The 25,468-nt window shown below is 43.3% G+C and overlaps 1 protein-coding gene across 4 annotated transcripts in view; it reads right to left on the minus strand.

Moving 5' to 3' along the window:
• The window catches only part of Nsmaf (neutral sphingomyelinase activation associated factor), a 59,950-nt gene that overhangs the window by 26,473 nt on the left and 8,009 nt on the right, over positions 1-25,468 (minus strand). For 2 of the 4 annotated variants that reach the window (XR_015619776.1, NM_181389.3), the window contains 12 exon segments: positions 20,321-20,410; positions 16,374-16,452; positions 16,123-16,190; positions 16,006-16,042; positions 12,939-12,989; positions 11,839-11,910; positions 11,423-11,470; positions 11,274-11,326; positions 6,374-6,503; positions 4,409-4,480; positions 2,455-2,563; positions 1,034-1,210 (listed from right to left, as the gene is read on the minus strand). Coding sequence is in view for 2 of the 4 variants with exons in the window: in NM_181389.3 (NP_852054.2) it covers positions 1,034-1,210; positions 2,455-2,563; positions 4,409-4,480; positions 6,374-6,503; positions 11,274-11,326; positions 11,423-11,470; positions 11,839-11,910; positions 12,939-12,989; positions 16,006-16,042; positions 16,123-16,190; positions 16,374-16,452; positions 20,321-20,410 (986 nt within the window). In the remaining 2 variants the exon portion in view is untranslated. 4 annotated transcript variants of the gene reach the window in all.

The raw sequence follows: 25,468 nt of genomic DNA on the forward strand, positions 1-25,468 counted from the left end.
CCGAGACAATCAGATGGGGATGAGGAGGTTGTATTCCTAATGAATGGACGGATCCTTTAGTTCATTCATAATAAGATGTCATTATTAACGAAGCAGTGAGAAGTCAGAGGCAGAACCTTTGGAGAGGGTCACTGGGGACATGTCTTCAGGCTGTATCTTTCCTAGCCCTCTGCCCTACTCTCTTTCTCTGCTTCCTGGCTGCCATGGCCCTTTGCTATGGTGCATGGAGCCCTTTGAAACTGTGGGCTGAAATCAATCTTATAACTTGGTTTTCTCAGGCGTTTCATCACAGTAACACAAGGCCTGAGCATAGTCACCTCTCAAATACGACTGTGGGTGTCTTCCATTTCCTCCTGTGATCCACAGTAGATGCTGATTTTTTTTTCTTTTTTGGTATTTAAAATCTCAATGTAAATTTAAAATAATGAACTAACTTGAAATTTTCAGTGAGAAACTTATTTTAAAACTTGACACTTACACATAATAGCAGGAAGACTGAATTAAAATTTTGTACATATTTTCTATGTATGACCTTTGAGAATGGGTAAATACACAAAAAACACTATACAACATTTGTCCAATATTTTGAAGTGGAAATTGGTAATCTTTGGTGAGAAAACTGAAAAGAGTCCAAATTTGTCCTGTAATGAGGTCTGATATAGAAGGAATCACATCTGAGGTGATTTGTATATGGCCCAGGGAGTGGCACTATTAGAAGTTGTGGCCCTGTTGGAATAGGTGTGCCACCGTGGGTGTAGACTTTACAACCCTCATCCTAGCTGCCTAGAAGTCAGTATTCTGCTAGCAGCCTTCAGATGAAGATACAGAACTCAGCTCTGTCTGCACCATGCCTGCCTGGATGCTGCCATGCTCCTGCCTTCATAATAATGGACTGAACCTCTAAACCCATAAGCCAGCCCCAATCAAATGTTGTCCCTCTAAGAGCTGCCTTGGTCATGGTGACCATGTGCAGCAGTAAAACCCTGACTCAGATGGCATCCTTCCCTTTGGAAGCCTGCATAACAGTGCTCACCTAGCTCTGGGCTGGAGTAGTCACTTATTACCCATGGAAACACAGGGTACTGGGACAGGTCATTGCAGCTGCGGTCGGCCAGGTTGTTGAGGTGGAGCAGGTACTGGTAGTTGGACAGGTGCCCTCGCTGCCACTGCAGCATGTAGCTCTCCGCAGTGTGTTCTGCCATGTGGTGTTCTGAGGGGAGAGGGGCTTTGGCGGTTACTGCCCTTCGCAGGACACTGGCTAGCTTTGACATAACGTGTCAGAACAAGCCTCCTGGGTGTGGCCCTTCCACGAACTTCTGAATTGTTGATTTGTTCTCACAAAGATCCAGGAAAAGGAGTTAAGTATCCTGAGCTACCAAGCCACTCCTCCCAGATATTACATAACTTGAGCCCATACTGAGACTATGAAATGAACACACAAGTGGTGTGTGGAAACAGATGGCAATTTCACAGAGTAACAAAGCTCCATCGGACATGCTGGGTTTTGACAGTCTTAAGGACCATGGCCACTGTGTACACTGCCCCCACATGTTTATGAAACTAGAACAGAACCATATGGCTTCATTAACTGTTTTTAGACTCTGAAGAAGTGGGCCACTGTCAGTTTATCAGCTTCATGTTCTCTATGATCTCAAGAAAAAAAAAAAAAAAACTCCAAAGAAAAAGGGGAATTTTGCAGCAGGGCTAAGTGTCAAACCAGAGCATCCAGGAAGGCCGACGTCCCTGGAAAAATGACCTCTTAGTGAGAACTCTGGATTTAGAAAGACTGGGGGATGACTCAACTTACCCACAAATGAGTGGACTTGCCATTTTGTTTAGAAAACTGCTTTTTTGAGTCTAAGCTCTTTCCTGGATATATCAAACAACAGCTCATTTGCTGTTCTGCTCTTTATGCACTCATATTGACTTTTTACCAAGTTTCTAGTTAATTACCAGAGAAAGGCTTTAAGAAATGAAACATTTATTTTAGCTCTTGGGCCCTTTGGGGAAAGCTTGAACAAACTTAGAAGTGAGCTCACATAGAGTGAGTGGTGGCTGGGAAGCCAGGGGAGGGAGGAAGGGAGCAGCTTTGGCAACAACCTCAGCATCCACCTACATACAAACATCCTCTCCCACCTCAACACCCTCTGGGTTGGTATTCACGACTAAGTCATCATGTGACTGGACATGAAAACGCTTGAGTAGTCTCTTTGTAACTCACTCAAGCTGGAGGTCATTAAAACAGGGATGTATTTAAACATAGTCACCAAGAGCTTTAAAAACACACAAATGAATTCACCAAAATAAATTCACATTTCTCTTGTTTTTAAGATACTGTATCACAGAACAAACACATCTAACTATGGTGAAGTGATGTCTCTTCTCTTATGTGCTGTCCCGGCTTCTTAGGTCCTTAACTACCTTCAATAAACAGACATAAGAAGACCAGCAAACCTAGGTACGTGGCAATATAAAAATAGAGGTCATCTCTGTCTTGAGGCTCATAGAACTTTAGGTATATGTCAGAACACAGGTCATCTTCTGTGCAAAACACTTCCAAGCCCTAAGGAATCAAAAAGAATAAAACCAATAGCACCACGTTCATCCTGAAATCACATGTGTACATCGTCTCAAAAGTCAGGTAAGCATTTATACGCTTAAGTTTTTAACCTTGTCTACATCTATAATTTGATTCAAGGATATGTATCCCTATAGTCATATGTGTTGTCTTAAAACTTCTTGAAAACAAGATATACCACCTTACGCAAACAATGTAATTCTCTTTGGTACCAAATCCTGTTACTGACTATTGCTTTTATTAATTTACTATTCTGAAATTTAAAATTAGATTACCAGTCAACCCTCGTTTCTTCCTTGGATATAAATGTTTAGCTTTCTTGTACATATTAAGTAACCATTAAACATAAGAAATTAATAAGTCAAATAGGCCATTCAATTATGGTTACTTAAAAAAACCTATGAGCTGAATGTTTTCCCAGCACTTGGGAGGCTGATGCAGGAGATCATAACCTCAGGGCCCTCAGGTCTGTAAAGTAAGGCCAACTCTCACGAGAAAAGACAACTACAAGCTTTGTAGGCTTCATCATGCTGGCAAGGTGAGATGGGAAAAGACAGCAGGGAGAGCCCAGAGAAGTTAGAAGTTAATCCTGGATTCAGGGCTGCTTTCTTTGTATGTACAGCAGCTGTGGTGGAAACAAGGAGAGGAACCAATGAATTCTGTCGCCTTACTGACTGTTCTTCTATATACGAGCGAGCACCAGATTTCTAATAGGATCTCTTTCCCTTCACTTTCTACCAACATTAGAAATGAACGGAAAATAGGTACTTGAATTTCACAAATTAAAAATACAAAAACAGGCTGGAGAGATGGCTCAGTGGTTAACAGCACTCACTGCTCTTCCAGAGGTCCTGAGTTCAATTCCCAGCAACCATATGGTGGCTTACAACCATCTGTACTGGGATCTGATGCCCTCTTCTGGTGTGTCTGAAGGGAATGACAGTGTACTCACATAAAAATCAATCAATCAATCAATCAATCAATCAATCAATCAATCTTTAAAAGTACAAAAACAAGCTAGTTATAATCTGCAAGAGAAAATGAATTCATATTGCTGTCAATTCCAAACACCTTGGAATCATCTATCAGTGGTGATTCTAAGGTGCATATGTGAGACAAATGTAAGTGATGTGTGTGTGTGTGTGTGTGTGTGTGTGTGTGTAGTGAGGGAAGTGGTGGGTAGAAGCAGCTGAATGCTTTAATGTTTGCCTTCCCTATTTCTCTTTTTTTTTTTAAGATTTTTTTATTTATCATATATACGTACACTCTAGCAGTCTTCAGACACACCAGAAGAGGGCATCAGATCTCATTACAGATGGTTGTGAAGCACCATGTAATTGCTGGGATTTGAACTCAGGACCTCTGGAAGAGCACTCAGTGCTCTTAACCGCTGAGCCATCTCTCAGGTCCCCTATTTCTCTTTCATTGAGCTCAGAGACTACATTAAACACTGTGACTGTCTGCCTGTACTCTCTCACTGTACTAAAGGACTTTGAGGGTCTTCCCAGTCTTACTCTGAGACCCGGCTGTAGTGGGTATGAGGTGGGAGGAACCCTGGACTTAGGTTCTAGCCTAAGGCCAGAAGTTCGGAAATTTCAGGAGTGAGATGCTTAAGGACCCTCTAGTCTTTTGCTCTTTGAGCAAAAGTATTTTCTGCCCCAAAACCTCTTATTTCCAGAAAAGTTATTCTTGTATCAATTTCTAGCCTCTACGTGCTCACATACAGCACACTGGAGCTTCCAGGCCTGTGCGGGGCCCTGTAAGTGAATTCGCTGCTACACTGCAGGCGAGACAATCCCCCACAGGTAACTGTACAGCGCCCGAACTCACCAAAGGCATGAGGCCGTGCCTCCTTTTGTAAATGCGCCGGACATCTTGGAGCGTTATCTGGACCACAGGTTTCTTTAAAAAGTACAAAGATAGTGTCACCATTGTAGCTCAATTAAAAATTGTTCGTTTGTTTCTTACAGCAGTGAGGGAAAGACATACAATCCTTGCCTTCCCGGTGCGCTGCAAGTAAACACCTAGGAGGGATCTTGGACAAATCATACCTGGCTTCGCATTCTGCTCGGACACCTTCCTGACCCTCGTCAGCAATCTCAGATGATAATGCTATTTTCATCTTTCAGGTATCATGAGGATTACTGCATGGTTTGTAGCATTCAGCAATGAGTAAAAATGGCTATTCAAAAATTTTACTCTTTTAAAACATTGTCGGTCTGTCTGTCTGATTGTCTGTGTACCTTGGAGTATATGCAATCGCCTGCGTATACAGGACTACATGTATCTTCACTCATATGTGAAGGCCAGAAGGGTTCATCGAGTGCCCTCTGAGCGCTCTCTCTCTCTCTCTCTCTCTCTCTCTCTGTCTCTGTCTCTGTCTGTCTCTCTCTCTCCACCTATCCTTTGGGGCAGGGTCTCTCCCTTAACCTGTCTGCACCTGGCTCTACGCTGAGGTTACTGGTATGCATGGGACGCCATGTATTCTGAGGGTGCCAGCGTTGTGACGACTGGGCAGGACAGGCTCTTACTACTGAGCCACTGCTCCAGCCCCGAGGTTCTCTATGGTTTGCTTTGTTCTAACATCTTCTATTTTAAAGAATTATGTTTTTCATTTCCTTAATATTACAATGTTAAAGCTGATAAATTAAAACATAAGGCAAGACTTTAAAACTTTCTTTTTTAAAGGAAAAAAACATTTTGATTCTTTGATACTTGAAAACAGTTATAAGAAAGAATCAAAGTTAGAAATTATCGTATGCTTAGATAAGGCAAAGCTTCAACATCCCTGCTCCCAGGTAACAGGGAAGCCAGGCTAGGGAAGCCTGGTCAGCAGGGACATGTACACTATGTCCCCTGAGGCTGTGGTGCCATACATTTTCTGCAAGTTTCTGACCAAAAATAGTAACTGTATTAGCCAGTATCAGAACACCAGGCCAGCCAGCCATGTGCCACGTCACTGGAAACTTTGCCCAGTATGTGCCACCACCTAGTGGACAGAAGTGTTATGACACCATGTCTGAGCTATTTAGAGTCAATGACTACCTCCCTCAACAGTTTCCACAGCATTCTCTTTTTCCACAGAAAACGGCCCCTGGGGAACAGGTGCTCTGCCAAATGGTGCAGAGCTGTGTGGCCAGAGGGATGGGACTTGTCCTGCTATCATGGCCCACTCGGAAAAGGACCTTCTCTGGATAAGCAGCAAGTCTTTACTAGTGTGGGTGTAGATCCTAGGTTATGGTCACTTCCTGGCAGAGTTTTAGGTCTAGCATTCTTTTCAAAGAGAAGATGGTTTCCTAGATGGTGGGATGGGTCCTACAGCTCCTGACTGTGGTATCTTACACGACTCCACACTGGCTGTGAGAACCCTACACTACCACTCAGAGAAGTCAGAGAGCCATAGTCTGCAATGGTGAGAAACAAGCAGCCCACACCCCCATGCTTATACACAGGCAACTGCACACGAGGATCCATTTCCCATTCATCACAGCACTTCCTTGGTGTCCTTCCCTGTGCTCCTAGCAGAAGGATAAGTCTCCCTCGACTCATCCATAATCAGGAGGGGTGGACACTCTTTACACACCACTAGGTACAAGGTCCTTCAGAATGGCTGAAATTCAGGGGAGTGTGCACCAGATTCCGACTACGTAGGGCACTAGGAAGTCACTTCTACACAGGGTTGCCAAATGACTTTGACCTTCCCCAAGATGTGAGGGCACAGTAATAATGTCAGCTTCCTGGAAAATCTAGCTGGAAGACCAAAGCAAGCACTGTATGGCCCCGTGATCTACGCACCGGGTACCCGTTGAGAGGCTGGAAATACAGGTTGGTGTCAGTAATGCACACATGCCCAGGGTTCGTCACCAGAGGCGTCACCATCTCTGCTTTGCACTCCATGTGCAGCTTTTCTGAAACGCTTTGGAACCTGCAAAGATGGTTTGCAGCACAAGTAAGAAGAGTTAGGAACTGACCTGCTGTTGAGGCTTAAGCACAGTATGAGTTTGCTTGCTTATCTGTCTAAACACTACACAGATGAGGCGGCTGCTTAAATAAAGTTGACACACTTTCAAATGGCGTAGTGGAGGCCTGGCTTTTTTATTCATTGCAGACCTTACATGTCACAGAAACAAGTCTCTCCCAAATGATCAGCCCTGAGGCTTGTCCTGCATTCATGCGACTTCCTACTTTCACACGGTTAAGACCTACTTTTAGAGCTGAGAGTGGTGCTGTGCACCTCTTACCCCAGCACTTGGGCTACAGAGAAAGACACTACTCTTAGCACATTTACCTTATCAGGGTTGTAACACATAATTACAGTTGCTTTTAGGTCAGTTTCATTTCTCCATATAAAAACCACTCAATGATGCCTTTTCTACTCCTAAAATGCTTTTAAAAAAAGCTCCATTTCTGATTTGTGAGTTAAAAAAGTAGTGTGAAAACAACTAAATTATTCATATTGTAGGGTGATTACTTAGTTAAATAATCGGATTAAAAGTAAATCACAGGGGCCTAGGATTCGGCTTGGTGCTAGAGGGCACTTATGCAGGAGCCCTGGTTCAATCCTGGCACCGAGGGAAGTAGACAGAAATCTCAGGACACGACGCTGGCACAAACTTTTCTCTAACTGAAAGTGTGAAAACTCGAAGAGAACTCTGGAGTCCTCATGAGTCCTTAGAACCAATCAGAAGCAGAGAGCTCAAACATTTAAATGGCCTTGACTGCAAGAGGGAAGAAGCAGGCCTACAGGTCAGAGGCAGGAGGAGGGCAGCTTCACAGGGGTTAGTCTGCAGACTTGGATGGCTCCAGTAACTCTACAATCGTCACTGTCAGTTTTAGTGTACCTCTCCAGCAAATGACAAACCAGTCAACCAAGCACCATAATGTCTACACCCTGGGAAGGCCCCCAGCCAGCTGAAAGGGAACCACTGCTGCATACACTTCCTACCAGGAACCAGGAAATATTCACCAAGAGCAGCCATGTACTAGACTATGAGACAAATTCAAACACCAGAGGAGTGAAACGCAAAACATATTTTCTGATCAAATAATATTAATAAACCAGTAACAGAAAGATAACTACGAAATCCTCAGCTGTGTGAAAACTAATACTTCTAATCACCTGTGGGCAAAAGAAGAACTGGCAGCGTTAATTACAAAATGGATGACTGAAACGAGTCCAGAAGCAGTTCTTTAGGGGGGACCTTCTAAGATGAAGGGCTACTGTAACAAGAGAAAGTCTGATGCTCTCTCCCGCAGCCGTGCTCCTAGTTACAGACATCAACTTTAAATAAAATGGAAGACTAGGAAACTAAGGCAAAGGTTACTTGAGGTCAATAACATTTGTAATCCCTTTGCAACACTGTGGGAACAAAACGTATCACCATAAGGAAGGCACAAATAGGCACGAATGCAGTCTGCTAGCACTAAAAGGACACGATACCATGAGATGGCTCTACCGTGAGATAGTCTAACTTCTCTCCTGCATGGTGGCAGGAGAGAACTGACTTGTGAGACTTGTCCTCTGACTTCCACATGGGTGTCATGGCAGGCATGCACCTGCAGCCCACCCCCCAACTACATAGTGTTTTTTTAATTTTACAAATGTTAAAGGGATCTAAGAAACACATGTCTCATAAGTCAGACACATTATTGAAATACACAACTTACCAAACCGGATATAAGAATCAACGTGTAAATTAAATAGTCCTACATCTAATTTAAAGCATAAGAGCAGGCTGGAGAGATGGCTGAGCAGCTAAGACACTGACTGCTCTTGCACAGGACCTGGGTTGCATTCCCAGCGCCCTCACAGCAGCTCATATCCATTTGTAGCTCCGGTTTTAGGGAAAACAAAACTCTTTCCTGGGCGCTCCAGGGTACCTGAAATGCACATGGTCGAAAGACACACATGCAGGCAAAACATCCATACATATTTAAAACAGCAACAACAACAACAACAACAGCAACAACAACAAACATAAGCTGGTGTGTTGGTCTGACTGACACCACATGCTGAGGAGACGGAAGGAAAAGAATTGTGGGCTTCAGGCCAGTTTGAGCCGTGTAACAGGAACCTCTCTCGAAATGACAGGAAAAACAAACAAACAACGTTAAGTACAACCTCTAAGAATGCAGTGTATTTATATAGTTTTATCTACAGATTATGTTTAAAAACTGTAAGAAAAAGTCTCTTCTTGTAAACACAGGATCACAGCAAACATGCGAATCTACCCTGTGAGGTCAATAGAACCTTGCGCCAAAACAAATGCTAAATAAGGACAGAGCAAAGTCCCCAAGTAGATACATGCAAAAACACCTGACAAAACGCCAACCAAGCAACAGAGAGGGTTTACACACCATCATCTTAAAGAGTATTTTCACATGAATACATAGTTCATTTAAAACTAAAAACTCAATAAAGTTATAGTATTAACAGAATAAGTGAAAAGAAATGATCTCCATAAGTACAGGAAATATACAAAATTCTGCATCCTTTATTGAAAAAAGTTCCAACAAACAAAATGAGCTTCCTCACTGTGACAGTGAGTGCCTACAAAAACCTACTGCCATCACTGCTCCTCAGTGACAAGGATTAGACCCTTTTCCCCACAAGATCTAGAATAAGGAAGGATGTCTGCTTCCAACACATCCATTAACAAAATGGTGCAGTGAGACAGCAAGCAGAAAATAAACACAAATGTCTGTGAAACTGTCCTTGTCCAGAAACGATAAAAGAAACAATAGAAAAAAAAACCCAACCAAATGAAGAAAAACGAATAAACAAAAAAACATCTAGGATTCATTCATGCATGAATTTAGAAATGGCAGGGTATAAGACCAACATTAAAAAAAAGAATTTGTTACATTTCTATGTCATGTAACAAATGTTTGGAAAGGAAAGGGAATCAAGGAAATATGTAGGAATGTATAGGGATACGCGCACACACACACACACACACACACACACACACACACACACACACACACACACGCACGCACGCACCCCTGTGGTCCCTAAGCCCCTTATCTGCCAGGACACAGTATCTGCATGAACCATAGCCACCTCCTTTGCCCACTGAACTGGTAGAAGTCGATGACTGGGACCAGCTAACGCCATCCACGTGCCTCACAGGAGCTGCCTGTTGCATACCGAGGGGATACGACAAGAAAAGTGCTTGAACAAAGCATGCACACACAGCAGAGCAGTGACATGAATGTGCCAGAGAGCACGGCAAGACCCAAAGGAAGCCGGACATACACTCACAAACACATGCCTCATACATCACAGGGTGTCTGCGTTCACTAGACTTTCCCTCAAGGTTGTCAGAATTTGACAGTGTTAAAAGTAGGGGAAATATAGCTCTATTCCTTCGATAAGAGGCATTTCTTCAAAAGCATAATGAAAGTTTTTGTTTGCAAGTTTACTTTCACTTGTTTAGAAAGTGTGCACAGAAACAGAATATTTCATTTTATACTGCAAAGATGCCCATCTAAATCCATCAGTGTGACATTCTGGGTCTTGGACAAGTAAATGAAAACTTTCAAAGAGAACCACTTTTAATCTCCTTAAGATTTATCTATTCCATGCTGTGTTCATGAGTCTTGCCCACATGTGTGTCTGTGTACTATACATGTACCTGGTACTCTAGGAGGTCAGATCCCCCAGAAATGGAGCTGTAGACAGTTTGTACCACCAGGAATCAATAGTTATTGTAAAGATAAAGTAATACAGAAGAACAGGACATAAAAATATAGGCAAGTAGCCCACATCTAATTAATATAAGGCAAGAAATAAACAAGAGACTATGATAATAAAAAAAGCATCATTATTTTTAGAAAATGTATTGCATGCTTATAAAGCCAAGAAAATCAATGGGAAAGCCATTAGAACAATGAGTGTACTTTCCTGGTCCTGTGGGGAATGATGGGACAGTATTCAGTGCAGTTTGAAGAGCCAAAGAAAGACTCTCCTGCAGAGCGGACAGCTAAGCTAAAGTCGGAAGGCCCAGTTAGCCAGGAGCAAGAGGCAGGTACACATTCTAAGCACGAGAAACAAGAGGCTAATATGAAGGGGCAGAGGAAAGAGAATATGAGGGAACAAGGGAACGAGAGGACGTGACCAGCAGGATCTGCTCCCTTCATAAGCAGCCGAAGCCCAGAAACTCACAAGAGCAGACATCCACCTGGAGCTGTGAGCAGTGACCAAGCACTACCATGCAAGGGGCTGAGACCAGTGCCAGCAGGTCATCTTGGACATTGTTAGTTCCGACAGTCAAGTGATAAATGTGCTCTTCATACAGGACAAAATGTAGCATGCCATTAGGTTCAGGGGAGACGAGGAACTGAGGAGGGAAGCTGAGCACTGAGAAGATGGACTAAGGGCTGCTATGGTGCACTGGGGCAATCACAGTGGAGAAGACAAATAGACGGGCTAGAGAGATGGCCATGTGGGGATGCACGGGCTTTATCGTGGAGAGGTCAGGAAGATAAAGGGCAGAGGAAGCTCTGAGATCTCTCGTTCATAGGCTGGGCCATTCCCTAAGAGGAGCAGGTCGGAGGAAGATGATAAAAGCATCAGTTCTATTTGTGTGGCTAGGATCAGCACTCAAAGCCTCACTTGTTTGAGGCAAGTGCTGTCTCACAGCCCTGCTTGTTCACTGATTTCTAATCAGAAAACAAAACCTCGAAATCTTACCTGTTTTTGTCAAATGATGTCCTAGCCAAACGTGACTGCAAGATAGCTGTTATCTAGGAGAAAACCATTTAAAAATATGGATGTAAGTCTAAGTGACATAAACCAAAGCTAACACCCAACCACATGTAACAATTGTCCAGGACACTCACCATGGCCATTTGGTCACCAAGTTTATCAAGGCAGGATGCTCTGTGCAGCTACAATGTTACAAATATACACAATTAGTTTTCCTTGAAGATAATCGCAAGTATTTGTTTAGAAGCAATGGGAACATACTGAATACTTTGTCACTGAGTAACAGTGAAGATTCTGACATGTCTAGCCTTTCCTACAGTTTTCAAATTCAACATGTTCAAGTAAATCTGCAGCATGTGCTGAAAAGTGGCGATTTGTATAATATGAGATACGAGGTTTAAAAAACCGGTTTCTCGAGCATGCCTTTAATCCCAGTGCAAGCGTGGGATGAGCTCTCCTGCCTCAAAAACCAAAAGTGAAAACTAAAGCAAGGGTTTCCAGCCCAGTCTGCTCTGTGTTCTGTGGGTGCTAGTGTGGAAGGCTGGCCTACCTGTAGCAATGTCTCCACAACATCTTCCACCTTCCCAGAAACTTCCAGTTGGAAGACATACTCCATTTTTCCCTGATGAGGACAAAAGCAGCAGCATGTCAACCTGACGCGTTAAGAGCATCTGCACAGCAACTGCCAATCTCCGAATTTTTTGTGGCCCAGCCACATTGACATGCAATGTCAGTCACAAAAATGCAAACGTATTTCATTGCTTGTGTTTGTCTGTGAAGCGGTATCTGTGTGGAATCCACACGTGAATCAGTAAACTGGGTGAGCAGACTGAGCTCTTCTATGTAAGTGAGTCTCGTCTGTGAAGGAGATCTAAAGACTAAAATCTCCACCTCTGTGACTCTCCATGCTGGGGCACCAGCTTCCCTGCCCTTCAGAAACAATGATCTTACACTGCCAGCTCTCCAGAGGCTGGATGGCTCCTCCTCGTCTCACGTGCTAATTCCTTGTGATAAATTCCTTATAACACACTCGGTCTCAATTTCCCCCATGCACTTTGTATACATAGATATGTACAAGCACACGTGTGCACGCACATACCCATGTGTACACACACACACACACACACACACACACACACACACACACACACACACACACACACATCCATAAATGCAATAGCCTGATAATCTGTGTTCTCAGAGAACCTTTCCAAGAACTGATAGCTATGTGGCTGGCAGGGAAATGCAGCTCTGTACTTCGGATGGTCTCGGAGGAGCTACCTGAGGAAGGACAGGAGGGAATGCTTTCGACTTCAAAAAAAGAGTAGTCTACTGCCCACGGGGGTTGTGTCAAAGTGTGGAGACAGTGCCACAAGAAGAGAACAGTCACAGGTGAGACGCATGTAAGTAGGGAGGGATAGTGGGAGTGAGAGCCACTTACACGTTTTCTTGTCTATAAAACCGCAGGAGTGGTTTGTGTTTCACACGCTTCAAAAAATATTGCTTGCAGGGGTAATTTTGTAATGGCTGAATAAACTCTGAAGTACTCAGTATGACCATATTTGATTAAAGATGTTAACAGAATCATAAAAATCTTATTGATCAAACTCGTTGCATAAATTTCAATAATACATGAGAAACTTTACCTACCCGTTCTATCTTATACGGTGCCACGATGTTGTGCTCCTTAATGAAATATACCTGAGAAAGGCAAGTCAACACTGAAATAATAATCAAAAATTCTCACTAAAAGAACTCCTATAAAGACACCATATTTACATTGTTACACAACCTCTATTTGCAAGGGCACCCATATTCCTATTGGTATTGTTTTAAAGAACTGACACTGAAATAACAAATGTTATATGAAAAAGTGAATCAACAAGTGGATACAACATGTCTTATAAATGTTATTGTTTGTACCAAGTAGCCAATCACATAAGGTCAGAAGTTGTCAGTCCAGGAGACAGTTTCCTAACAAATGGGGAAAGCAAAGGCATGGATGTACAACACATTCAAGGACATTAAGAGATCTCCTCCCTCAAGGAGACTTGGCTCACGGTGTTTGCATGAGGCTACCACTCCACCTGCATCTTAAAGAGTACAGAGTCAACACCACCATCTCCAGAGTGCATCGACGGCCTGGACAGTTATTTCCTGCCTTTTCTCTCACAATGCAACACCTCGAAGCTGCCCCAGCTTCTCAAGGGCAGTTGTCCTAGCAGGGTTCGGAATACAGAGCCTGCTCCGTTCCTGTGAGAGCTCACTAACTGCTCCAAGAACAATACATGGTACACCTCTTCCACTTCACACAAGCCACAGGTACCTATTCTGTTGCTATCACACCATCCTCTGGCCATTTGTCTGACCTTTGTGTAGCAAGACTCTTTGCCAGAGCTATTTGTGATTTCTTTGAGCCCTTAACCACCTTATATCCCACTAAACTACTGAAGCCACTCCTTCAAGATCTGCAGGTCACCAAACATCACAGTCAATTCTCAAGCCTTTTTGGCTGCCCTGGAAAGTTCTACCCAGGCCCAGGGCTTAAAAGTTCATTGGAAACTCCAAGTCTCCATTATCTTTCTAGTTTCAGCCCCATGAAACCTAGACAAGAACACCCTAGCGTCTGCTCCAAGTCTGGAAGGCTTATAGGCCGCCCATTCCTCAAATCCCCAAGGAGCTGTTCCTCTTTATCTCCCCCCGACCCTTTTATTTCAGAAGGGTGGCCTGATCCAGCTGGCTGGAAGTCTCTCTGGGTGTCCTCTTTCATGCACTGCAACTAAGTCATCAGCTCATTGCCAGGCTTTCCTGCAAAATATATCCAGACGGACATCCAGACAGACGAGCTCTCATCATCCTCATGCAAGCGAAGCACCCGGGTTTCTGAATGCCCTCAGATCTCCTGGCTCCACTCTGGACCCTCACCAGAAAGATTGCAAACACATACAAATCAGGTCAGAGTCTTTCTTCTAGCTCCCAGTGGTTTGCTTATTTGCTCTGACTCTAAAGCCTCCCGATGGTTCAGAGTCCCTGGCCCTACTCCAGCCTTCCTGTAGTACTTGCTCTGCTCTGGATCTTCTGACTTCGATCAGCACCTGTGTCTCACGATCATCAGGGGCTCCCCTTGCTGGCACTGGTCAAGTGGTTCTTTCTCAGTGACTCTTTCCTAGCCACTCTGTCTAAAATAGCACAGGAGTGTTCCCCACTTCCGTACTGTTTTCATTTCCTTCATAACATTTATCACTAACACTGGAGGAGAGATTTCTTTTCTTACCATCTATCTCCCCTATTGAACATGTGGCTTAAAGCTAATATTTAAACAAGCACACCTAATACACACACAAACATGTTAGTCCACCAGCAATTATAACAAAAAACCTGACAGTGCAACTCTGTACTAAAACCTATTTCTGAGACCTGGTAAAAGTCTTGACATATCATACTTAAAACAATCCTTGAGGGAGTAGCTTGCATCTAGGTACCCCTGATTTTTAATTCGTGTGATCTGAGATTTCTTCCCAAAACTATTAAAAGAGGGAGGATTTTGAGCTCTATTTCTAAAAACCAAGCTATTACAACTTTATTAAAATGGATAGTTCTCTTCAGGAAATGTTACTTTTAACTAGAAAAACAAAGTGCCTTTTCCTTCCAATGTATGAAGAGCTGCAATTTGCTCCAGAGGTAATGAATACGAACTGTGCACTCGGAGCTGGGATACTCACAGCGCTCCCTCCACAGAGCACTAGATGGCCAGACCTGTTTGCACCGGGGGCATTAAATACGAAGTTGAAGATAGTTCATGAGTCTCTTCTTGGTATAAAATTGGAATTCCAGAAGCTACTAACAGAAAGTTACTTAACCCAAAATCTAACAGGTTTTGTAAGGTGAACGTCAACACATGTTTAACAGGGTTCCGTGATTCTGACAGCTGGGGTCGCTCTTGATACCTACCGCTTTGCTCCCCAAAATGCTCCAGGCACTGTCCTGTGCAAACCTCTGGACCAAGTGCTCAAGTGCAGTCATGTTCCCCACAGGTCTCCTGCACTCACGTGATCACAGAATGATGTTTCTCTGGACGCATCAGAAGCGCACAGAATGCAACCCAGGGAACACATCCTTTGGTAAAGGATGTGAAGTTGCAGACTAAGGAACGAAGAAAGACCTCTGCTTTTTCTTTACTTAGTTTTGTCAATCTACAATGTACTGATGACATGCTAACAGAGACACTTTAATTTGCCATGAGATGCCCATGCTGACTTGAGTGAATGCAGCATGTATCTGCAATGAACTAAAGACAATAGCTCGGGTCATTCCTGAGAGGAGAGCACCCTTCTGAGGCACGCTGGGCTGTCACACATAAGCCTGAGCTCACTTGGGCGGCCTGGCCCAGGCCTCCCACCTCTTTAACACTGGGAGGCCACAGAAGGAACTGCTGTGCTTTCACTCCAAGCTTCCTCCCCTGAGCTCCTGAGGACAAACTGCAGTTCTTATACTTAGTAAATACAGAGGGTCCTGTGGGAAAATATTATTTTTTAAAAAGTTTATTTATCAAGGATTAAATTCTCAAGGCATTTAAATTAAACATTAGTTGTGATTTGTACATAAGTGATTTATCTTACCATGCAAAACAATTATACACATTCATTCACAAAAATCTTCACACAAGTTTGGGCAAATATATACTAACATCTTAGTATTTTTACTAAATGCTTCTTACCTGACTGAAAATGAGTGAAATACCCAAAGATTTTGCCCTGAAATGAAGATAAAAATCATGAGACATGTAACATTTTTTTTGTTGTTGAAATAAAGTTAAAAGTAAAAAATGACATACTTTGCAAAGTGTTTATTGGCTCCATTGTCTCCATGTTTTCCTATTTTTAAACAGTCTCTCAAAGGAATCTGGATAAAATTAAGAGAGATTATTATAAAGATGAAAACACACACACACACTCACATACACACACACATACATACACACACACACATTCACCACACACACACACAGACACACACACACACACACACACACACACACACACACACACAGAGCAATGTTTCTGCTCACATTTAAAACACCTTTACCTTAAGAATGGGCTGCGATATTGCATCTGGTTCAAAAATCACTGATTTTGAACATATCTTTAAGGAGCCTCTGATTTTCCTGGAGCCAGAGAAGAGACAGATTATCTGATGAACACCAATACAGCCTCAAAGTTATTTATTGTGACTAAAATGTGGACTGCTCAGGTGTCAGCTAACAAACGCTTGGCAACGAGAGAAAGGGTGTAGCAGGATGGTGACAAGCTACCTTTATCTCTACTCTCAAGAGAATGGAGACACACACAGGCTGAAGTTACAGCTTCTCTGGTTGACTACAACCCCACGGCCCCAGTAATTATTATTAATTACTAGCATCATCATTATTGACTGTTCCAACTGCTCTCCACAGAAACAAAGGCTCAGAAGCAGTAATACATGCTAGATCTGTGATGATTTCATTCTCTGAACCTAGAAAAACTACCCAGAAGGCAACACTAAACAAGTACAGGTAACTGACTAAAAACATTTTTTGTCACAGAAGAATTGTTTGAATTTTACATACAAGAGAGCATAAACAGTGCTTCTGAGGTATTCAGGGAAAATCTATATCATGGCGATAAGTAATTGTAAAGACTGTGGATATGCTATCAGAGTCGGGTGTGGGGCTGACCACTTCCTTAGTTTCCTAGACATTCATATGGCTTTACTATGTTTTATGGAAAAAATATGCAAGTGTCTTAGAGGCTGTTGTTAATTTGGGCCAATATGTACTACCTTAACTTTCTTTTAGCAATTGATTCTTATCAATGATTAAACCAAGACAACAGCTTTCTATGGAGTCAGACACAGGTGAGGGGATATTGAATGCATCTATAAAAAGTTATACAAAAATAATTCCTAAATGTACACTTCTATACAAGTGCAATGCTTATGATCACATTCTTTTTCTTCCATTTTTCACATGTATGTGCATGTGTGTGCGCGCTCATGTTTACGTGTGTGCACATGCATGTGGAGGGCTGTGGGTGATGTGGGAATCATCCCCCATTGCTCATGCACATTGCTGTTTGAGACAGGATCTCCAAGCAGCACCCAGAGCTCATAACATGGCTAGCCTCACTGTGCAGCGAACCTCACTGGGCAGCGAGTCTCATTGGGTGGCGTGCTCCAGGGAAGCCCTCTTATGTCTTCCAAGGCTGGGACTGCAGGCAGGCAGCCATTCCCAGCCAGTACATTACATAGTTCTGTGGGTCTGAACTCAGTCCCCCATGAGTGCATGAAGAGTGTTTTAACCACTGAGCCACCTTCCCGGCCCTTGTTTCCTCTGCAATCATTTCAGTGCCCTGTGGATACTTCTCTAGCCCTTGGGTCAATTCTCTCACTTTGTCCATCCAGGGCTCTTGGGTCACCCTGTTTTAACTGAAGCAACTGCAGATGGCCCTGAATACCCAAGCTTCTATCTCCATAAATTCACCCAAATCAGATTGTTTTTTAAATTTTAGATAGCACAAAACCAGCATTTGCTGTGGGGAGGAAGTGCTGCTATGTAGGCTTCATGTTTAGTGCTGTACATAATCATAGATGTGTTAGGTAAACAGGAAGATGCTTGAAAGTTACATGCAAATACTAGACCACTTTATATAAGGGACCTGAGCATTCAAGGACTTGTGGATTCGGAGGAATCTGAGGAGAAAAATCTGTAAGTCTCTATCTGTACATAAAGTGTCAAAAACAAAACAAAAAACAACAACGACAACAACAAAAGCCACACTAAGAAATACAGTCGCTTAGTCTGACGGTGTTCTCCCAGCTTCACAGCAACGGTCTCTCCTTCTGTGGAAGGACGTTTGCTGAAGCTTCCTGGTTATCCCCAATGTTCCACTGAATGGATGAACAGGGCCATGGGAACAACTCTGCTTTCTCAAAGAGTTTTGAAAATTTACATTTTTCATGTTCTTATGTCCATCTACTTTTAAGATGCAAACGTACCCAACAGTAAAACTTTTCAACAGTATAAAATTTCTAAGTATAAGCAAATAGAATAGAAAATGCCCATACACTAATCATTTTATTTTAGCATCTGTCAATATGTGGTTATTTTTGCTTCTTGTATGAACCCCTCCTTAGCCCTGCTGGTCTACATGCAGACCTGTTACCAGAGACATTTCCACGTAAGTCTTTAAGGAAGCACTCCTTCTTTCTCTTTTTCTTTTTTTCCTTTAACATATTATTTAACATTGATTCTTTGGTAACACCACATCATGAACCCCAAACACAATTGTTTTCCAGTCCTCCCAGGTCTGCCCATCCCACTGTACAATGACCTCCTCTCCCCAAAAATAAGGAGAAAAAAAAAACAACCAAACAAGTCCAATTTCTGTTGCCCATATGCTCACTGGAGAATGGCCAGACTTGGTGGCCAGACAGTAGAGAAAATGGAGTCCTTCCCTCCCAGCCACCAACTGTGGAGAGCTACCCCTCCGAATCCCTATCACAGTTTGAAGAGTTCTCTTCAGTTATTCAATGGCTTTCTGTCTGGGCTGTTACTCCTTTTCCTCCCTTCAGTTTTTTGAGACAGGGTTTCTCTGTATAACAACCCTGTTTATTCTGGAACTAACTCTGTAGACCAGGCTGGCCTCAAACTCACAGAGGTCTGCCTGCCTCTGCCTACTCTTCACATTTGCTAATAATCTAAATCAATTTCCTTATGTCATCATTTTTGTTGTCCCTTTTGCAGTACCAGGATAGAACACATATTCTCTCGAAAGTTCTAGACAAGGGCCCTCCCAGTGCAGCAGCAACCTCACCTCCCAGCCCATAAGTGTTGCTTACTACATGTGTGATACTCCTCTGCCATATCCTTCTTTACATCATCCATGAGACAGATCAGATTCTGTTCCCTAATCCAACAGAATCCAACAGAACCTCAGGGGAGGAACACAGTGTCTACAAGTGAGATTAATCTTGGTGTGCCCATTACCAAAGCTCTCAGTTAACCTCTCACCAAATGGTTATAGCAGCCCTTGAAGATTATCATACACTATAACTATGGTATAGTCTTTATGAAGGGCCAGAGAGAGGTATCTTTATAGCTTATGGAGTCACAGGGTGAGCACACATGGGCCACACGAATGGCAGTGACCGCTATAAAACACCCAGTCGTATTCTGTCCAAAGGCTCTATGTGGCCTGCTGGCCCCTCCTACAGTTCCATTGCTTCATCAGGGATTTAAATTCTAGGGCCGGAGAGATGGCTCAGTGGTTAAGAGCACTGACTGCTCTTCCAGAGGTCCTGAGTTCAATTCCCAGCTACCACATGGTGGCTCACAACCATCTGTAATGGGATCTGATGCCCTCCTCTGGTGTGTCTGAAGTCAGCTACATAAAATAAATGAATCTTAAAAAATAAAATGAAATAAAAAACAGAGCCTATTGTATGATTTAAAAAAATTCTATCACTCCATTATCTTCACTAGCTGGAATCTTCCAGCTGAGAATAAGTGCATATTAATCAGCAATTTAGTGAATCTGAAGTACAATTTGTACAAGGAAAACAAAAACTCAAAGACAAAAACATGCTTTGATTGACAGCTTTCAAAAACTGATACAAAACAACTGGATCTGTTTTTACAGGAGCAATTGCAAGCTGTGGAGAAAGCAGATTTTCCTCCAGTTCACACTGTATACTATTTCTTACTTCAAATTGAAGAGGGTGACATTTCTCACTGCTCCACGGTTTATGAGCATTACTTAACTGCAACCCAGTGACAGAGAGCAGGATGCACCGTGTGGTGATAAGGGAGATGCAGGAGCCGTGCTAGACCAGGGGCCTGATCAGCAGCTTCATGGGAGCCGGAACCATTGTAAGTTGTGCCCCAATGTCACTGCCTATCCACGCGGAGAGAAGAGGGCCCGCCCCATGCAGCTGGCCCTGTGTTTAGAAGTCAGACCTCAGAGCCCACTTGTGCCCAGAGCTATCCGGTCACTCACCTTTCCTCGGGGCTGCCCTGGTGCTGGACATGGAAAGCCGTATGCTGCTCGAAGTAGTACTCCTCCAAGTTGAGCAGCAGTAAGGAGAACCTGAGCATGGAAGAGGAAGGGGGCCGTGTGCTCATCTGGTTTACATAAAGTGCTGAAGGCTTCACACATAAAATGCCTGCTCCCAACTCCCCAGCCAGCACTCGAAGCCCACACTGCTCTCTCCCATGCCCCGGATGGAGTCCTTCTCACAGTATCAGCACCCTCCTTAAACAAGTCCCCAACTGTGTGAAATTGTTTATGAAGTCTGAACTCTCTCCCCACGCCCCATGAAATTTTCACATCAGTGTCCCCTGACACCACAAGCCAAGGCTCCCTGCCATACCCTGACACCTTGTCCCATACTGACTTCAGTTCTTGTGACTCCCACAAAACACTGAGCTCTGAGAGACGGCTGTGAAGGTGGTTATAACCAATCTGATGTTTTAGGCACCGCTCATGTTTAATAAACAAAACCAATGGGCTGAGTTGAATAGTTCCTTGAGTTTTAAGTGCTCTGAAGTTTAAAAGGTAGACAGGAGAGAAATGTAAAGTGGGGAGGCAATTCCAGCTCAAGCCAGATGACCTGCCCCTGACCTCCACACTTGCACCATGGCCCGGGTACATGCATACACAATGAAAAAAGTAATAATTACTGCCACAGAAATAAATATAAGGGCAAAGCATGAAAAGAAGCATGTCCCTGGCTGCAGAGTGTGTGCAAGGAACACTGACAGCATCTCAAGTCACCAAGAAAGCTTTCAGGCAGGGTCAGACCTCAGACGGATCTAGATGCTCTGCTGTCCTGGAGGGAGATATCTAGATTAAATGTGACCTACGCAGAATAATATTTATAGATTATTTATAGTGAATATGATTTTTTAAAATGACAAAGCCCAAAGAAGACAGCAAACTAGAGGGAGATCAAAAGCCAGGAAGAGATGTGAGTCGATCTGTGGGAGGCAGAAAGCAGACGGGAGAATCATTGTGGATGCTTCCTGACATGAACCCACTCATCAGAAAACTAATGGGAGAGCAGGACTTCCCCAAACCAGGAAGCGGCAGGCATCACCGTGCAGAAGTCACTCCCAGATAGCTGGCTCCTAATGCGAAGGCACAGGGCTCAAACAAGCATAGGCTTACAAACCCAAGGACCAGAGATGACTCGGGGTCAGAAGGAAAGGTCAAAGACTAAGTGACAGAGTGACAACCAAATCAGCCGAATGTCATAACATCCTAATAATGTCCCGAGTTCACTCACAAAGCAACCTGACCCAAAGGGCTGGCTCACAAGACTAAAATGAGTGAGTCCAGGAACCAGTTTTACCATCTAAGTTTTATTGATCGGTTTAAGGTTTCTGAACAAGAATTAGTCATAAATTCGATTTAGTCTCCATTTATTTTTAATAAATTAGTCATAAGCTAAACTTGCCAGAGCGTGGCCTGAAATGTTTCTCCATCCTTCTGGATTCAGTAGTCACCAGATTCAGGAGTGTGAGGGCATTCCTCTGATGTGTCCAGGCAGGAACTTACTCACTACTGACCGCCCACTCTTAATTCTGGCGGCTGTGCACTCCTTCCTTCTGTTCCCTGCTGTCCCCACAGTGTCCACAGAAAGGGGAAAAGAAACCAAGTGTTCTTCAACAAGATACATGAATGATCATACGCTAGCAAACACAGAGCCCCTTCCACAACAACTGTTCTTCACCTGGTAATTAAGATACGCGTATGTCTACTTTTTAAGCACCAAATCTATCATCAACTAATAGCAGTTTCTTTGGTTCATCAATACCTAAGTTTGACAAGAAATGCAAGCCTACAGAGAAGGGCTCTGGCCAAATCTTAATACATAACATTGACAGCTTAAGAAGCTGTTTAGTTCACTCAAGGGTTTACTGGTAATCTGCTTTAAATATTTTCTATGTAAAAAAATATTTCAATTAACTTTCAACAATAACTTCTAAACAATATTCTATGGAGTTAAAAAAAAAACTCATGCTTGAAAAATCTTAAAGTCACTGTCATGCAGTTTCATAATTTTGTGCGCTCACATGCTAGTGTTACAGCAAACCATGAACTACTTCTTTAGAAGACTTGTGTAACCCACCTTTATAGAGCACTGTCATTTCCTGGATATTTTCCACTTTAGAGAGTCATTACACTAAACGCCTTGTTCTACCTTCACGCCTCCACCTGAAACTTAAGAGCATACTGATGTGCTTAACGCCTGACCAACTGCTGCACTGCAGACAGCCAGAGGATAGCCCTGCATGCTCAGCGACTCAGTTCTTCCCAATCGTGCTGACCATCAGGCCTGTGCCTAGGTTCTGGGTGTAAACCAGCACAGGTTCAATGGGGAAAGCTTTGACACCTGGATGGCACTGCCCAGGCCACAGGAAAGCTACACTGTCCAGGGTTTGTTACCCACACACACCCTGATACACAAACTTACCCTCAGATTAAGCCAGGCTGTTCTGCTCCTATTAGAGAGGTGGTTAAACAAACTGGCTGTTTAAAATTTAAAAAACAAAACAGGAAAACCCTTCTTGGATTACAAGAAGCAAGATTACAGTTGGTGACCAGTGCTGGAAAACCACCCACCTCCAAACAGCAAAGTCTGAAGAGAGGACTAGAGGCAGAAGAGCTAAACCTCTCCTTGTCCATCATAATAGCCACACCCACTCTCCTATAACAAAGGTGGGCTCACAAGGGAAAAGCTCACCAAATTTATTTAATCAAAGTTTTGCATGACAGGAGAGCCTTCCAAAGACCCAGGGGAAACTGCCTTCCTTTTACACTTAAGTCCCTGAGACTTAGGCTTAAGTAGACAGCTGTGCAGAACCATGAAGGACAGAAGGGTGCTACATGGGGAGGGGACCCAACAACAGCTCTGTTCAGAGTCCTCTTGGCCTCCAGAGTGTGGTCAGGACCCCTCAAAGTGAAGGCCTTCAAGAGAGGAACAGAAATTGACTTTTCTAGCTTCTGTGGTTGGTTAAAGGAGAAGGGCTGTAAGTTCTATGACACAGAAGGGGAGTTCTGAATTCATGACTCACTTTAGAAGATCGTGGAGGCAGGAGGTCAGACTTTCCGAAGCCTTCTCAACTCTTCAGTTCAAAGTACTTAGCATGCTGAGAGCACACTCTGCAGTATTCCTTTCAGATTCTCAACAGTGGGATTAGATTCCATCTAACTATCTAACACCATTCTCCTCATCTTAATTTTGTGCACACAAATTAAAAACAAACAAACAAACAAACAAACAAAAAAACGCTTCATCCCCTGCCCAAGTGAAAATGACTGACAGTTTTACCTACCAGTCAGAACTCCACCAACAGAGTTAGTGAAGCAGGGTGGGACTTCACTGGTAATTCACAGGGGTAAAGGGTGACAACTTCCCCCTTCCTTTTCCACGGTCCGTGAACCATCTGTCTGTCTGGAACTGCCAGCAGCTAGTGCACACATGCTTTTGCAGTGACTCTCAAGGTTCCTACATCACTAGACAACCAACTGTACTCGGGTTTTTATCTCAGCAGACACTTGCTTCCTCTGTACCTTACTAAATGAAATTCTCCTTTAGAGGAGACTCACTGCTATGAGAAGGGTACAAAGGAAGAGTCACTTTCTCTGTCTTAGGTCCACACCGTCCTGCTAAGTAGCTACATACATCCTCAATTTCAAACACAACTTCTTGTTTTTTTTTAACCTACAGCATTTTCAAAGCCTCCAGTCAGGGGAGGCTCCAACTTTCTTGGAAGCCTGTTATGACTTCTGGACTCAGATCTGGAAAACAGCTTGGAGGGACACTATCACATAGCCATTCTGTATGATGTCTGCTTGCCTTACTCTCTGCAGCTCTTCAGGAAAGAGAACTTGAACTAGAAATTCTGAATTATATTTTTGATGATGTCCATAGTTCTTCAGTGAAAAAGTTTTTTTAGAAGTTTCTAGTAATAATGTATGATTTGTGTGTGTGCACGCATGCGCGTGTGTGTGTGTGCGTGCCTCTGTGTGTCTGTGTGTGTGTGTGTCTATGTCTGTGTGTGTGTCTGTGTGTCTATGTCTGTGTGTGTGTGTGTGTGTGTGTGTGTGTATGTGTGTATGATGGAGGGGGTTGTGGGGGCTTTTTCTTACTTGAAACTTTCAATTCTGTTTTCTTAAAAATCTGGGTTTCAGGTAAGGCCTCTATCTCTTGACTCAAATGTGTTACCATGGATCACTGCTTTTTCTGAAGATTTTCACTGCTCTCTGCTTCACTACTCACTCTTTAATGTTCAGAATTCAGTAAACTTCCCAAATTCTCTACATCAGGATAAATTAAAAGTGTCAGAAGGGAAGTGAGGAGCTGTCATTAGCTCCACTAAGCCTCTCAGCACTTGTCACTATTGCCACTTCCTGTTTTCTGGTCTACCCCAGGTACACATCTGTCACTTTTTCCGGCCCACTGGCATGGCCTGCAATGAATGAATACTAGTGTGTTTTATCTCTGCTCACTTTCCAAAAGGTCCTCCCTATGCGGCCCCACCCAGCCTAGTGCTGGATTCCAGACACAGGATGTTGCTTCTCCTCCATGTTAAGGACCCACTGCCTCCCCTAGCAAGGTGGTACTTTCCCACACGTCTGCAGCTTTTCAGCCCTGGATTTTAACTTCGATTCCCATCTCCGCAAGCATCAGTGACACCTAAGCGCACAGTATCCCACATTCTACTCTGCTTTCTGTTGCTGTGATAAACACCATGATAAACACAACTTAGGAGGAAAAGACTATTTACACTTTCAGGTTACACGTCTCGTTTAGAGAAGTGGTTCTCAACCTATGGATCACAAATGCCCTTTCCACAAAGGTCACCTAAGGCCATCAGAAGACAGATATTTACACTGTGATTCATAGCAGTAGCAAAAAAAAAAAAAAAAAAAAAAAATGAAGCTATAAATTAACGGTTTAAGATCTGTGTAACAGCATTGGAAAGAACCCAGATGCCCTTCAACAGAGGAATGGATACAGAAAATGTGGTACATCTACACAATGGAATATTACTCAGCTATCAAAAACAACGAGTTTATGAAATTTGTAGGCAAATGGTTGGAACTGGAAAACATCATCCTGAGTGAGGTAACCCAATC

The sequence above is a fragment of the Rattus norvegicus genome, chromosome 5 (genome assembly GCF_021556685.1).
Source record: "Rattus norvegicus strain SHRSP/BbbUtx chromosome 5, alternate assembly SHRSP_T2T, whole genome shotgun sequence".
Taxonomy (NCBI): domain Eukaryota; kingdom Metazoa; phylum Chordata; class Mammalia; order Rodentia; family Muridae; genus Rattus; species Rattus norvegicus.